A 17,694-nucleotide genomic window follows, 5' to 3' on the forward strand; every position below is an offset into this window, starting at 1 on the left:
ATTAAGAATGCTAAAGACATGGACACATAATTTTATTTTTAACGTTTAAGTTTAGTAGTATGTTCAGTCTTTACTCGGTCACATTCCTCAGACAAATGACCACTACGTCGTATACAATTACAGTGGAAAAGTTCTGAGATGGTAATCATCTCAACTGGAACTATGGGGGGCAAATCTCACCGTGTATTGTGGAAATCTCCCAAAATAAACGTTTCAATGAAAATATATATATTTGTAATTAATGTAGCAAACCTGGTCAGCTTTATATCATAAAAGTTGAATATAGGCATACATTGTAGCTACGTCTGAAATATCATAACGTCAGCATGTCTGTAGAAAAACGATTGACGTCATAGCGATTTCAAACGTACGAAATATGCAAATGACAATGCAATCATTGTAACAAGTGAATCCGTTGTATTCGAGAATACAATTAATCTAAAAAAAAAATTATTCTGGTATCACCTTAAAATAAGAGTATGGGCATTGTATATACACTTACTTGTCAAATTGTTAATTGTTAATTAATTCACAAATTTACGTCGAAATATGCGAAAAGCCGTCACTAAGCAATTTACCATATCAATAAATAGTCCTTGAATATTTCTTTAACGCGCAAAATGTTTTTATCGAACTGTATGCCACATTTAGACTTAGATTAGATTTCATGTCTTAAAAGTCTTTAGCTATAGAGTAGGTATGGTAAACTAAATTGCCTGTTAAAACGTATGTACCTATATTCTACGCCTGGATCTAGGATGCAACAAACGAATCGTACCAGAAAAGCATAAAGTCCTTGTGAACATGACAAATACACACCGTACAAGTCATTGAAACGTCATACCTAAATATTTCACTGTGTATGCCAACTATTTTACCAACCAGAAGGAAATATCTACTTATAATATACCTTGATGAAACAATGATGTAACACAACATATTACAACAAATAAGTGGTAATAAAGCTATATCTAACAGTGTTCAAATATGTCAGATTTTTAAACCATGACGATTACAACAGATCGCAAATATGACAAGGTTACGATACAATTGCCTTCACTGTCCCTCTGATAAAACTTCTACATATCGGACACTTCCTTAAGGCTGACGCACACATTGGACACGTGACCAAATGTCCGCAAGGAAGGAAAACGATACTAGCTTCCTCGTCCAGACAAACCTTACATGTTTTTCTTTCCCGTAGTGCTCGATTTTCCTCTTCAAGCTGATCTAAATCTGTGAAAACACAAACAATGAAACACCTCTCAGGATTACTTGTTCAATACAAGTCAGGAATAAATTAAGACTTTCGGAGAACAATAGTAGTTTATTTAATACAGCTCATCTGATTATTGTTGACATTCCATGCTCAACATTTACATTAAATAGTTGATGTAAGAAATATGAAGTTTGTTTAAGACCAGATTTTTAAAAAATGTGATATTAGAAACCTCATTAACAGGATAAGAGTGTCAACATCCTATGTTCTAACGCTGGTTTGACACAAGGTATAGATTATAATGGTAATTTCGAAAAGTCACCTTTTACAACATGTTGTTCACAAGACACAACATCATCTTCTTTTCCCGGTATTTCGTCTAGAATCATTTCTTTGGTTCTGTTGTTTTGTTCGTCATCAGAGGTATACTCATCATTTTCTACTATCTCCCAGACAAGTGACAACAGTGTTTCAGCATTCAATGTGTTACCTGATGGGTTCAAGACAAAGTAAGGAACAATCAAGACAATGGTGTGACATCTATGGCAAGCCAACTTAACATTTATTCAAGGAGCAATGTCGATTCTGTATTTTATCGAATTATATGAGATATCTTATATAGCATATGATATATCTTATATATATAAGATATCTCATATAGTGTATGAGATATCTTATATAATATCATATAATATATAAGATATCTCATATAGAAATTAAATAAGATATCTTATACAATTATATAAGATATCTGAGTTTCTTAGTGGTCCAATGGCACTATGGTGGAGAAGGATAGATTATTCGATGGCATTGAACAATGTGTTGAAAAGGCCGAACATTTTCTTTTACGTGGCAACGGTTTATCAGAACATTTACTAGGCTATATAGATGATTCTAAAGCAGCACTAAATGTATTAAAAGATCATCATGGTTTGTCCAGCCTCGTGTCCGACCAACTTCCGGACGGGGAGACTTCATTTCGTCGTTTTGTTAAAATCTAGTTGTTATATAAGATATCTTATATAGGAACGAGATCTTTGATTATATAAGATATCTTATATAGCTATATGAGATATCTTATATAATATATAAGATATCTTATATATCTTTTCTGAAATACAAGATCGACATTGCTCCTTGAATAAATGTTAAGTTAGCTTGCCATATGTGTTCGTTTTTGTGTGTTACTGTGTGAATATGAATCCGTTGATGGGTTCATGAAATATCAAAGAAGGATTATTAGACAAAGGGATTACTTTACTAAACGGTGTTTGCAAAACGCCTTCATTTGATACCGTTCAGCATGTTTCTTGAAAGGGTCCCGTATAGTTGCTGGACTTGTTTCCTCTAACTGGGGACAGTATGACTTGTCAAATACATTTTTTTTCTATCAAAAAGATGAAATCTTACCATTTCCTTTATTGAATAACTGGATGGCCTTAGCTATTGTCTCCCTCTTGTAGCCCATTTCCATCACACTAAGAACGGCCGGATGATCGAATGGGTATTCTTGTTTAGGCGCTACTTGTTTTTCGAATTGTACCTGACATTTAAGACAGAACCGTAGTTATAAAGGGCAATAAACATAAAGCATAGGACAAAAGGAAGTTACTAGATATAGATATAAAAAGTAATAAGATATCTATATTTGGTAAATCGATGAAGCATACTGTACACCTCAACACACCAAATAATTATTGAAAGAAAATTAAGAAAAATTACCCATTTGAATTATTATAAACATTTTAATTCTTGTGCGCGTTATTTAGAATTTATAATGCATATAGCTACTAAAAAAGTATGTGTATGAATTATCCTAGCTGTCATATGTTTTACCTTTGGTTCTGCTTTGATGGTCCCTGCTTGAACACCCATAATGAACTGATCACCTTTTATCAGTCTCAAGAACTCGCAAAATGGGAACCACCGCGCATGCTCAATAATTGGATCATCTTCGGGTTCCCATTCGCGTAATCCACCTGCACAGTGGAAACACCTCACGTAATCGTTGGTACCTGTAGAGTAAAGCAAATAAACGGCTGTATTATAACGACTGACATATGGATAGGATCTACCAAATCAGATAATAATCATTTGTGAAAAAAATTAAGTGTGCCCTGAAAAAATATTTGCTGGAAGTTTATAATTTTTTCAAACATTTTACACCAGTTTTTACTCTCCTTGTACAATCTAAAGTATATCCAGGCACATCTATATGTTATCAATACCTGCCCTCTTTTTTCGATTGCGAGTTAAAATTACGCTTTATATATCGTTATTCTGTTTATCCTTGTTCATTGCTCCACAGAAATTCCATTTATGTCCATCAAATAATAGTCTACATATAAGTACCTTCATAAAACAGCCCAGCTTTAGCCAACTCTTCTGGCTTTTGTCTGAGATTTGTTGGCCAATTTTTATATGATGCCAAACGCACAGCTAGTATTGCAAACTGGGGATACCGCGGATGGACTGTAGTTAGCTCTTGTGATATTTGCGAGTCTATACCGACATTTGTTTCGGTATCATTTACATGCTCTTGTTCTGACCGTGCCGTAATGGGATAATCCTCTCCGGATCTCTCTGGTACACGTGAACCAATGGTTGGTTCATCAATTTGCAGGAGTCGATGTGCACATTTTCCGTCTGATCTATTATCAGCAATGTTTAGTTTCATCATGTTCATTTTTTCCGTGACATGACCACTGAGTTGACCTGTTGATGAACTGCTATTAGGTGACAATGAGTCGGTCAGGTCTTGTGGAGGATTCCTACCCTCAGTACATTTTGTTGTGTCTGTTTCGGGTAAGCGGGCAGTAGCTGCTTGTTGGCCAGAAACTCTTATTCGCTCATTTGTTATGTTAGTCACGTGGTCTAATGGTCCTCCCACTGCGCCCCCTACCGAGTCACGATCCAATTTCCCGCTAAATAAACCCTCTCCCGTCACACATTTAATTCCTTCTTGCTGATTTTCAACAGAGTTTGGTAATGATATCGATTTACTCTGACCATCATTGTACATTTTACCATCTGTTTTTAACACAAATGTACAATCAGGAGACATGGCCTCGTGGATAGCCAAAGGAATGTCATGTTTCTGCCATCCACTATATTTCAATTTACAAATATGACAATCAACTTCGTCCTTATTTCCTGTATAATGAAAGCCTGCCTCGGCCAAAGCAGTTGTTGAAACCGGGGACGGAAACGGAAAAGAAAAAAAGGTCGCAAGTCTTGTTAGGTAGTTATCCATGACCTTAGTTTTTTTCACAAATTCGTTTATATAATGTTCCAAATGATTGTATGTTCCTGCAAAAAGGGAGAATTAGATGTAAAATAAGACGTATTTGTTATATGAAGGATTGTACTAATGACACATTAGATATTTTTAGTGTCAAAGGTCAATAACATTACTTTGTACCAAAGTTTACTAGGTATTTGCTCAGAACTGTCAGGCCTATGGGTCGTCTGGATCTTGATACAATATTCTTGCAGATTTTAACATATTTAACTCATGTGATCTTGAAAATAGGTATGGGTCTTTATATGAGAAACTTTAATCTACTCTTCCATATGTACCTCCTAGTCAAAGATAAGCTCTATGTTACTTATTGTTTTTTAGAGAAAGTTAAAAGTTGGCAGACGGACGGACGGACGACGGCCGACAGACGCCAACTCTTGCCCCAAACCATAACCACACCAGCACATCGTGGCCTATGCGAGCTAATGAATTAAACTAGGACACGATATAACGCCCTATACATGAGTATGCCTAGTAAAGCTGACAATCATCAAGAGATATTGCATATTGATCTCGCAAATGACAGGAAAATAGAAACAACAATGTATACCATTTATATTTCAAACAGTTTGGACTCAAAACCTGTTGTCACGGATATCATATCTTGACTTTGTGGTAAGATAAAGCATTCATTTGTTTCTGTCGTATGAGGGATTTTTTTTATTACATGCATATCGGAAAGTATATAAATGATCACAATGTTCTTACCTTGTCTCTCTCAAAATACCGACATGACAAACGATTGTACATAAAATCGTCGATAGTGTCATGCTTGTGAAGACATGAGTCGGATTGGAGTTTCCGCCTTCCAATCACCTCTTGAAGCATTTTGCTGAGTATCGATACTGAAATAAAAAGGAACATCAGTTTATGTCGTGTGTGCACACATGTCTGCATGGAGATACTGAAGCCTGTCTCTGCAGCTTAAGTTTGTTTAAATTCTATATAACCATCTGTGTGATAGCTCAACAGTTTGTTTAAATTCTATATAACCATCTGTGTGATTGGTCCTAAAGCGATAAAATACAACTGTCATGCAAAATTTGTAGTATTGAATAGAGAATATAAGTCTAAATCAGCCAACTTCTCCTGTAGTCGGTACAAAAGGTATATTAGACTATAATTGTAACTAATCTATCAATACACACAGTATAATTGTAACCTTTGTAGGCAGACAAGGCCTTAAAAACGTCCACAGTATGAATGTCTAGCGATATGTATATTTGCATTATATACTTACGTACTATCCGTGATTGAGGATGTGTAGATTATGCGACTCTAGAGTGCGATCGCTGTTTATACTTGACTATGTTGTAAACAGAAAATCCCCAGCTATTTATAGAACCAATGTGATTACACTGCAGCACGTAATACCGCTGGCAATGTTAAGGTCTCAGCACAGCCGACGAACAAGTTATAAATACATGATTATGCAATGGTATTGACAAATTGACAGACCGAATATTATTGCAGATATGTTACATGTATATCGATATCGCGTAATGTAAATACAGTAATAATTCTGAATAATTTATTGATTTTATATCAAACAGGAAAACACTGTTCCTGTTCCATGCGTCCACTGTCATTGATCCTTATTGCAAACGTCTAACCAAGATTTACTACATGATTGCTTATAACAGAACCACGTACAATTTATTCTGTTATTCTGTAGAAAATATGTTTGTATGATTTGGTATTAAAGCCCAGTGGCGGCCAGGTTATACTTGGAGAACACTGGAGTACTGCTCTTTGATATATATATCGGTGTATGATTGTTTTGATATCTACACCGACACAAAAGAATTTATATCGCAAATCGATTTGGACGGAGATCCGAACAGTCTACATGCAATAAGTGTCTCAATCATTTTTTATTAACATAGTTTTGTTAACACTAACAAAGCATTTGTATGGTCCTTTGTTAAATATGCCTTTATCAATAAAATATCCTCTGTATCACATACATATCCCCTCAAACAGTCTGTATAATTGAGTAATGGGTATCATACAGCATACGTGTACTTGCCTGAATAGACATGTTAACTATAATCTAGTAGAATGCAAAACGTGTGTAGATTTTGCAGGAAAAGTATTACCCTAGATACACGTTAAACTTGATTAAGATGTATACACACACTATATGGCTGGGATCGATCTTGCACTATAATACAATTGTGGTTGCCACATTTCCGTATTTATTAGTCAATAATAATCATTATATATGCAGTTTTGAGAATGATAAGCTCGCTGTTTGCATAATATTTTGAATTTGGAACGGATAGCATGAGATTAACATTATGACAAGCAGTTGTGTCAACAAAGTGTTGAATTTGTAAAAATCACAAATGAAGCAAAACAATGGTGTTATACAGCTGGTCTGATTATTTAACTGATACATGCACATTTATATAATGAGGAAGTGAGAAGGTGGCACAAATAATCACCTGCATTGCCTTGTTAGCGACTGCACCAATAAGTTGTATCGGCTGTCTGTCGAACATTATTCTAGACAATGTGGCTTCCTCTTGATAATGTGACACAGCCATTTTCAAACCCAAAATTGACCGTTAAAAGCATACCTCCTCGTTTCCGTCCTTGTTTCAAATTTATAATTGTTCAAGTGTATCGAGCTATATACTTTCGCTTTGCGTTTGATATACATCAGTTCGAATTTGATTTATTAATGAAATAATGATTAACGTATTTTATTAGCTGTGCTGATGAAGCTTAGATTGGTAAACGTTTCCAAAGGTAAATTAGGAGAAGGGGATGTAGTTTATTTTCTATATATACATCCAACGTATTTTCCGAGTTATGGCCTACGTTACACAGAACACACTCGGTATGGTGTATCAGACCCGGGTAAAAATAGCGACCAATCAAAAAGACGGTTTTCTGGCCACATTCACTTACATAGATCTATAGATATGAAGTGAGCGTTTCTTGTGCATAGTGATTGACCCTCGGTTTGACAACGGCAGCTTGGCCCTTAACAGTGACTTTAATACTGGAGTGTATGGCCTTTAGATATACTGGGGTTTTTCGGCATAGCCGTCTAATTTTGTTTTGGCCCCGGATATGACGCGACAGGTGGCGTTACTGGTCAAGATGAAGTATGTGATTGGTCAATGAAGCGGTCAATGCAAAATGCAGATATACAGTTAAAAACGAAACAAAGTTAAAGGGACCTCACGGTAAACCAATATTTATTTTGTATTTTTTATCATATTATTGGGTATATCTTTTAAAAAAATAACCTTCTGAACAATAACCATTCGAATTCGATGATGTAGGCCTATGTACATAAAAACATACATTATCAATTATTAAAAGGTTATCACAATTCGCTGATCAACAATCTGAATATATGCAAAAATTTTGTGAAATATACGATAAACGCATGCGCACAACAAACTAAAACACATGGAAACAAAAATGGCTTCCAATGTGAATCGACTGCGGTTGAAAACAATAACAGCTTCCGCAATGAAGAGAATAATAGGAAAATGGGTCAAACACAATCCTAGAATTAAACTTGGGAAGCAGTACAATAGAATGTAACAGTTCAAACATGAAACAGCAGTAATACGGACGCCGCTCGTATTCTGCTTGATTGTTTGATAGTAGGTCATGACAATCTCGGTAATATTTACACAAACTCGGTAAGATTTCCACAATCTCAGTAATATTTACACAAACTCAGTAATATTAACACAAACTCGGTAATAGTTCCACAAACTCGGTAATATTTATACAGTCTGTACCAGTACATCGCTACTGTCACTATACTATATGAACAATGTTTACACTTATTTACACATAAATATGTGTGCCGTAATATATACAGAACGTGTTATTTAACATTTAAACCACTGTATAATATCGTTATCCAACTAACCCAGATGGAATATAGATATCGCCTTGTAAAGTATCGTGTGTTTGTGCTGCCACGATTTCAAAACAGTCACGTAATGATTTAAAAATAATTTCCGCGCTAAATTTAGAGGGGGATTCCCAACTAAATCGAGTGGTCAAGCTGGACAGCACAGAAACATAACTGGAACGGAACAAAACGCGTACATTCAGTGAAAATTGCAACGTTTTTTTTACCGTGATGTCCCTTTTAAATTGAATGCAAGCTGAATAAGTGGATGCATCTATTCAAATGACACATTTGCAGTCTTATTATCACCAAAAATGATTCAAACTGATATAATTTTGTTATCTGTGCTGAAACTGCGCATTTATTAATTACAATGTAGTTCGTTAACTTATTTCACCAGTAGTTTTACATTATAACCACCAGCATTAAAACTATGCCGTTTATCTTTTTTAAAGATATTTCTTGTTTGGTTTAAAGATGCTACTCCTCCAACAGAGTGTTATAAATTGTTATTATTTTGACAATAAATAAAATTTAGTCCATGTTTTTATGCCTATTTAAAACCTACAGATAAAAAATATTAATTTCATAACGTCAAAAATTGTCGTAATGAAGCCAATAAGCTACGAACTTTTGAACATTATAATCTACTTTGCATACACTTGACCTTGATCGCAGTGCATTCTGGGAGATATTTACATACAGAAGAAAACACACATGGTGGACTTATTTTTATTCAGCTGGGACAACTATATATTGCCTGTTGCCTATCATAATTACAAATTTTAATTGCGATGTTTAAATGCAAGCAGAAGATTAAACTAAATAAACATTTCAATATTATCCGTTGCGTAAAATCACGATCCTGTGCATGATGTCGCCCACGAACCGAAACGCTTTCTTAGCGTTATCCCCTTCGGCCCCATTTCACTGGATTGATACAAGTGTGATTTATCACCAGGTTTAAGCTGATGAACTATAAATAGTGAATCTGCAATCACTACATATCACAAAAGAAATCTTAATCATTGATTCAATCGCATCATATGCGTACAGTTTTCAGTAAAGATGACAACAGACCGAACGTTACACTACGTGCGTGTGTACGTTACACGTACACTTGCATTGCCTCTCCAACAAAAACTCAACTGTGTCATTTCCGCATGAGTTCCGATTCCGTTGTCGTTTATATTTCCACCTGTCTGTGCAGTCTCCGATTGAAATCCTTCCATTTCTTCGTTCTCTTTTCATAATCTAATGTATGCTTCCTTCTTTCTGGAGATGTTAGGCTAACACGTTCCCTTCCTCGCTTCGCCATGTGGTTCCTACTCGTTTGTGCTTGTGTTTCTGTTTTCGGCGCATGCGCAATCAGTTTTTCATTCAATATGGAGGCGGTGCGAAATGGAATTTCTTCGGGACGCAATTAATTATTTTAATTTTTCAATTTTGAAAATAAATAAGAAGAGGAAACTTTCCGATGGTGGTAATATTGTTAAGTGTGTAACTTTTATTGCTGAAGAAAAATACATACGAGTCTTTTCGTGTTTTGAAGTGATAAAAAATACTATCTGTCGAAGGTGTAGCACCTTTATTTACTTATTTGATAACATGAAATATGAAAATGAATAATTTGGTTTTAAATTTTTTTTTGAAAACTTTATTGATTTTACAATAATTGCGAACCAAGTTATACCAACTAAATAAATGAAGCACGCTGGATGGTCTTTCATTCCTGTTCGGGGAAACCGGATTACAATGAAACCCACGTGGTCGGCCAGCTCAACCCCATATCTTTTCATCATTTTCAGCATTGTGATCTACATGTACTTGCAAATCACTTTAAACGTATATGTATTCATTGTATTTCACCTTTTTTCAATTTCTTCAATTGGGTTAGGGACACGTCCTCGATGTTGTTGTTTTTTTTTTGTTTTTTTTTTTGCGTTTATGTATTTATTATCGAATTTCCAAGTCACTCACTGGTACCATGTGGAGGAGAAAGTCACAATTTGAATAAATAGATCCGTTCTGACGACTGCATCCTTGCCGATTTTTTTCCTGCGGTTGTCTCCCTTTTACTACGCGAGACTATGTTTTCTGTAACGTACTACAGCGTGACTACAACGTCACAAAACGTGACACAGTAAGAATAAATCTGTTGCCTTACTTTGCTTTGTTAGGCCATGTTTCTGCAGGCGTTGTTGTATTTATTGAATATTACCTCTTATACATGTAGTCTACTTTATAAACAGTGTTGAATATTACCTCTTATACATGTAGTCTACTTTATAAACAGTGTTGAATATTACCTCTTATACATGTAGTCTACTTAATAAACAGTGTTGAATATTACCTCTTATACATGTAGTCTACTTTATAAACAGTGTTGAATATTACCTCTTATACATGTAGTCTACTTTATAAACAGTGTTGAATATTAGTCTACTTTATAAACAGTGTTGAATATTACCCTTATACATGTAGTCTACTTTATAAACAGTGTTGAATATTACCCTTATACATGTAGTCTACTTAATAAACAGTGTTGAATATTACCTCTTATACATGAAGTCTTTTTTATAAACAGTGTTGAATATTAGTCTACTTTATAAACAGTATTGACTATCACATCTTATACATGTAGTCTACTTTATAGACATACAAACAGTGTTGAATACGGAAAGCATTGTAAACCACGACTAACAAAACACAATTGAGATTCGCACTGCATTTGCATAACACCTTTATCGTTTAGCATACACAAGAGGCTGTGTCATTCAAAATAAGTTTTCGTTTTATAGGAAGGCCGGGAAGGTATGTTCGCTTAATTCTAACTAACTACTAAAGAAAAATATCAATAAAGCGTAGAATCAATATCATAATATTTTATTACTGTCGTACATTTATCAAAAATGATAACATTTGAAAATTGAGTATACATGTACTTATTATATAGTATTTATATGCCATCGGTTTAAATTTTATATATCACAAGAATTAATAGGAAATAATCTTTATTAATATGAAATAGTTATTAAAGCTGAACTGCTCTAATAATATTTTAACATCAACGTGTAATCAATGTGCAATATTTTTAAAAATGCCTTGAATTACATATATATCACAAGAATTAAGAGGAAACTGTCTTGACTTGATATGAAATATAATTATTCACTTTGAAATATTCTAATTATATCACAACACAAACGTGCAAACATTATATCATATTCAAATGCTACCAATATATATATATATAACAAGAACCAATAAAAAAACCCGTCTTGACTTAATATAAAATATAATTACAAACCCTGAAATATCCAAATCATATCACAACATCTACTAGTATTTATTTACTTGTAATATAAATACGACTACTGCCAAAGTTTGCAGTATTTTTTATTGATATCACACAAAATTTCAACGGGTTATTGTATTGTTTTAATACGAATAATATAAGTATACAAACTTAGAATGTTCTGTAACTTGACCTAAATAACGATCATTAGTATTACGTTATAATTAATATTACGGCACATCAACCGTCAAGTTTAAGCATGCTACAAAAAAATACATTGAAATGTATTTGATGCGACCACATGTATTTCACATGTATGATAAAATGTGCTAAATCGTATTTATCTAATATTGTGATAATGGTACAGATATTGTCAATTTATTTGTGATATACTTTATAAATATTTCCTTACAAGTAAGGAATGGCAAAAACAAAACAAAAACAAAAAACAAAATAAAACAGAAGTACAGAAATGTATAAGGGCGCTTTCACAAGTATAGCTATTGCAAATCTATTTCAGTTTAAGGTATTACAGAAGAAAAGGGAAAATGCTCATCGTCAAAATGACATTATACATATACAATTTCAAGTCCAGTTTATTACTTACATGACCATAAAAATACACTGCAGGTCACATCTAGTAAGCATAACAATGATCTAGAAAAGATAACGAGTTATTTTATATAATAAATAGCCAAAGTTATGAATGGTAACCAAACAAAATGTTTGATTTAGTAACTCATCTTAGCTTAATGATATAAATTGTAACCGAACAAAGTGTCAATTAGTAACTTATCTTAGCTCAATTATATAAATTGTAACCGAACAAAGTGTATTATTTAGTAACTTATGTTAGCTCTATGATTTTGGCGAAATGATGAATAACTGACGATGTCACTAGTTCTTACATGTACAATGATATAAATATAATTACGTGACCCTTGTGTCTTATACAATAGGCCATAACAGACATAACATGTTTGAGGTAGTATTTGGTTTACATGACCAAGACATTGGAACGTTATAAAAAGAAGAAATGTTACAACAAAACTAAAGTTTAAAAACACATACAAAATATTAACACCTTTCAAAACAAAATCAGAGTTATATTCGGTGGAGTAAAAGTGAATTAAACTGCATCCTACAACTTCCTCATACGACAAACTTTAAATGGAAGATCTTACAAATAATGTCAATCTTATCAAATATTGTATATCACAGCTCTATGACAATTAAAACAATAACAAACCAGTAAGGGATTTATAACTACCAGTACATTTGGAATAAAAAAATAACAAATAGGTATAATAACGAGTATAGGACAAAAATCAATCAAGCAAATCGATAGTACATTGACTGAAGGCAAACCTTTTAAACATTAGAATAATATCAGAACATTCTCTAATGACATGTCTTGTAAAATAAACTGTTTCCTTTCTTACGTGCAGACTTGATATCCTCCATCCCTGCTTGGCTTCGGTGCCATTCGAAAAGCCTTCCGATATGGCTATGAAGCTATAAGATAATTGTAATTGCCAAAAAATAGTCGGCCTCATTAACTTCCAAATCCTCTTACAATCAAGATTTGTTTGTTTTCCACGTCCTAACAATACACCGTCATTCCAAGACAGGGTATCGATGGATGATGGAATCAATGCCGCTGACGCTTTTATCGTGCTGTCACACTGTAACACCGTACCTGGACACGGTACTGTAACAGTCCTTTCGGTTTCAATAGAGTGACACGAGCAAACCAGTTATTGTCACCAATTTTCAATCCGAACGTCCAACAATGCCTATTCATCAGTTTTTTTGTCTGGGTGACGTGACAGAACCCTCGTGGCCAAATGCTCGAAACAATGCGTTCCTTATTGAATATACGTAAAGTGGAATGCAAATCTTTGCCACTATCTAACCAATTTTCCCGATTATAGAGAGTTTTCTGTATGGTGGATTCATAAGTTAGATGGTAGGGACGAAGTAGTAATGCCTTTGTCTTTCATGTTGGAAACTGGAAATAGATTATCCATTCAAACGTGGAAATTTATGCGGTCATCAGACTGACAACGTCCTCAGAGTTTTCTGGTTTTCACATCCACAAACTCCGATGGTTGCAAAATTAAGTTATTAATTTATAGTGAAACCTGATATGGCTGTGAAGTTAGTGCAACAACACCACTGTGCACGTTTTGCAATCGCTAAGGCCGAGAGTGAATGTTGTTATATCCTTAAGTTTTGTTTACGATATGATAGCCTTGACGGTGCCCCGGATGTAAGTCCGACACACTGGACACTTTCGTAAAGCTGAAGCACACATTGGACACGTGACCAAATGTCCACAGGGTAGGAACACTATACTGGCCTCCTCGTCTAGACATACCTTACACGTCTTCTGTTCACGAAGTTCCCGGTTTTCCTCTGTAAGCTCATCAATACCTTACGAATAAAGAAATGAAAACATTATGAATATGGCAATTAGAACCCTTGAAAACAATATTTTCCAGTTTAACATAATCTTCATAAAAAAGAAAAAGCAATTCAAGCAAATTTTTTTTGGTTTGTATTGTTTTTTTTTATGTTCCAGAAAGTGGATCTTTATTAATATACTGTAATCACACAGTTCTGTTTGTTGACATGTTTTACTGGAAGATCGATCAAAAGTACTTATATCATAATCATCTGTTTCTACAAAAGTACCGGTATCTCGTGATAAATAAGACAATACCTCACGTGTATTGAAATCTGTATATATACAAAATATGAATTCGGAAACTAAAACCTTTGTAAACTGTATTGACCTGCCTCCGTATTTTAGCTCTACTCACTTGTCATATGTGTACTGTTCTGCGCCGTTTCTAGCTTCCTGTCCTCACTTTTACTTTCCTTTTCTGTCTCGATATGGTTTATCTCGTCGGTTTCAGAAAACTCGCTGTCTAGGACAGAGTCAGCATCATCATTGTCCTCGATATCCCAGACAACAGGTAATAACCTTTCTGCACTTAGATCCGCTCCTGGAGTTAAAAAAACCACAAATTAACCACAAACAATGATACTTATCGATGTACACTGGTACTGATGCCGACACTTTCGCGCAAAATAACCTTTGTTTATCATGTGCAGGGATTGTTTCAAATCTTAACTACTTTCTTACATATAAAATCGCCACTACTAAAAAAAAACTATTATTTGCACTTGGATCAGTGAAAAAATCAAGCTCCAAAACCACTATCGTGGGGAAAACATAACTGTAACACATAACTGTACATACCGTGTCGTTTTCTGTAAACTGTGATCGCTTTTGCCAGCAGAGATTTACTGTAGCCGAGCTCCATGATGCTAAGCACAGCCGGGTGTTCAAACAGGTTTATTTCGTTTGCCTGTTTTGGCTCCTCATGCTAAAAACAAAAGATGTGGTTACGTCATTAAAAAATGCTTAAAAACAGTGCCTATACGTGATATATGCATTATATATATTAACAAAATATTATATGTAAAATGACTGTCAAAGTGCTAATTACTAATTAGTCTTTATATCGATAGCGACTGCCATTAGTGTTATGAAATATATGCCTACCTGTATACTTGGTGGTTTAAGTGTTCCTGATTGGACACCCATGATGAACTTGTCACCTTTAATCAGTCTCAGGAATGGACAGAACGGGAACCAGCGCGCATGCTCGTAGAATGGATCATCTTCCGGGTCCCACTCACGCAATCCTCCTCCACAATGGAAACATCTCGCGTAGTCATTTGTCCCTGTGTGCCAAGAAAAAACAGAAACAATTAGTTTTGTCGGAAATGAAAATCACACTTATATTATTTAGAATGCGTTTTGTTAATATTCTGTGGATGTTAAGGATGAAAAAATCTCATATGTGATATACAAACTTGCAAATAACTGGTAGTTATGTGATAAATATATTTCATTGATGTGTATACTTACTAACAGTAATTAAGCGATTAGACTATAAACTTACCCTCATAAAAGAGGCCAGCTTTAGCCAGGTCCTCGGGACGTTGATTCAGACTCGTTGGCCAATTTCGATAGGAACTCAGACGGGTAGCGAGTATTGCAAACTGCTGATACTTTGGTCGGATAGTTTCCAAAGGTCCAGTCAAATCTGAGTTTGTAATTGTATGACTTGTTGAATCGTGGCTTGTGTTAGATAAATTATCGGTACGACTCTGACCACGTGATGCTAGTGTAAGTCTCTCCTCTAACTCATCATGTTGCTCGCACTGTTCTGTTGGCATTTGGTTACCATAAACTGTATTGCGGATACATTGCTCAGGCAGAGAATGCATTGCCCCCTCCCTATGCTCAGACAAATCTGAATCATTCCTTTTTGGGTTTTGTTCCAAACTAACATCAATGGCAAGATTTGATTGGTGTGCTGATTTCCGTGATTCTTCATTTGTTTCTCCTTTGTTTGAGTCATGAAGACCTGTGCTGTTAGTGTGCATGTTGGTGTTTGTTTGTTGATGTATTTGATTCTCAATTCTTTGCTCAACTGGACGATCAGATAGTCCTCCACATGCACCGGACAATTGTACTTTCTCAGAATTCTCCATGCTAATTCCAGGTTCATATTCTGTTGTTTTAGAACCACACAAATCTTTCGGTTCTCTTGTTTGAAAGAATGGGCACTTGGGAGAATTCGTCAGATGTATATTTCTCGGGTCATCTGTCTTATTCCATCCACTGTACTTCAATTCACACTGACGACAAACCACCGCGTCACCATGCCCATCGTAATGAAACCCTGCTTCCGCCAGTACCATACCAGGTATTGCGGAAGGATAAGGATATGAAAAGAAACTTGCAATTCGAGACTGGTCCGTCTTCTTCATCACAGGTTCGTATCCCACTGACGAACTCTCTGAGGGATAATATCCTCCAATTGTTGACTTCATATCGAAGTTCAAATTTTATCTGAAAATAATAATGTAACAGTTTTATTATCAGAATCTGATACTTAATTACTAGGTACAATTGTCATGGTTACATAAATTTTCATCACGTAGATTATATTTATGTTGCCAGTTATTCAATGCATACATTGCTTACTTTATTAACTCGATCTGAAAGGCTAGGAAAATATTTCATTACCTTGTGCCTTTCAAATACTTTATTTATCAACATCATGACGTTGTGTGGTTTATATGATCTTGAATTAAATCCATATTGTCGAATCGACCGGTTATCTTCATTAGTTCCGGTCGATCCATTCAACATATTTATTGTGTTTATCTGTAAAATAACGTATACAAGTTAATGATTTTAATTTGGAAGTTACATGTAAAACATATATGTAAACTGTATATAATATCGAGGGAGAAAATATCTTAAATTAACATTTCTACAATAAGAATTCATATTTGACGGGCTATATTTTATACATACATTATTATTGTAACGTGTCCCTGTGGGCTGATCAACACAAATTCACATGGGAAATTTCCTTGTTAAACCACATGTCAAGTTTTTACCCTATGACTCATAACAAGGTAAACAGACGATTACAAAACTGTACGATCGTGGACGTGCCCCCATGGTTAAACAACAGTGTAACAGGTTTTAAAAGTGATCAGTTATAGAATATGAAAGAACAGATATCAATAATTGTCTTTAGACACAGTGATATGATCAATAACAGTAATAGGTACATGTAATATAAAAACTTACGTCGTGTTTCAGAGACTTGATACTGACGATCGACCCGAGTCGAACGTGTATATATACACGCAAATGAGTCTATAAATAGACTTCTCGTTTGTTCTGGTGTTTTCCAGCATAGAAAATGGGAATTCCCCTCTGTCTGTGTATGTATATATAGCTATGTGATGATTCATCATTTTGTGATTTTCCCTACGGGAGTTTTGCACGCTCGGTCTCACTTATTCCGCCTAAACTTTTTATACTTTGTATCAATAAACTCACTTATTCCGCCTACACTTTTTATACTTTGTATCAATAAACTCACTTATTC

At 34.7% G+C, this 17,694-nt stretch overlaps 1 protein-coding gene across 1 annotated transcript; it reads right to left on the bottom strand.

Moving 5' to 3' along the window:
• Window positions 1–518: 518 nt before the first annotated feature.
• On the bottom strand, window positions 519–17,445 carry LOC117330044. The gene is made up of 13 exons (XM_033888263.1): window positions 17,391–17,445; window positions 16,815–16,955; window positions 15,682–16,637; window positions 15,279–15,460; window positions 14,973–15,099; window positions 14,530–14,715; window positions 13,948–14,140; window positions 5,337–5,365; window positions 3,572–4,528; window positions 3,056–3,234; window positions 2,630–2,762; window positions 1,542–1,709; window positions 519–1,236 (listed from the first exon to the last, which is right to left on the bottom strand). The coding sequence occupies exons 3-13, from the start codon at window positions 16,616–16,618 to the stop codon at window positions 1,040–1,042; spliced, it is 3,288 nt and encodes a 1,095-aa protein (XP_033744154.1). The 5' UTR covers window positions 16,619–16,637; window positions 16,815–16,955; window positions 17,391–17,445; the 3' UTR covers window positions 519–1,039.
• Between the last annotated feature and the right edge of the window lie 249 nt (window positions 17,446–17,694).

Source organism: Pecten maximus, chromosome 6, assembly GCF_902652985.1.
Source record: "Pecten maximus chromosome 6, xPecMax1.1, whole genome shotgun sequence".
Lineage (NCBI taxonomy): Eukaryota > Metazoa > Mollusca > Bivalvia > Pectinida > Pectinidae > Pecten > Pecten maximus.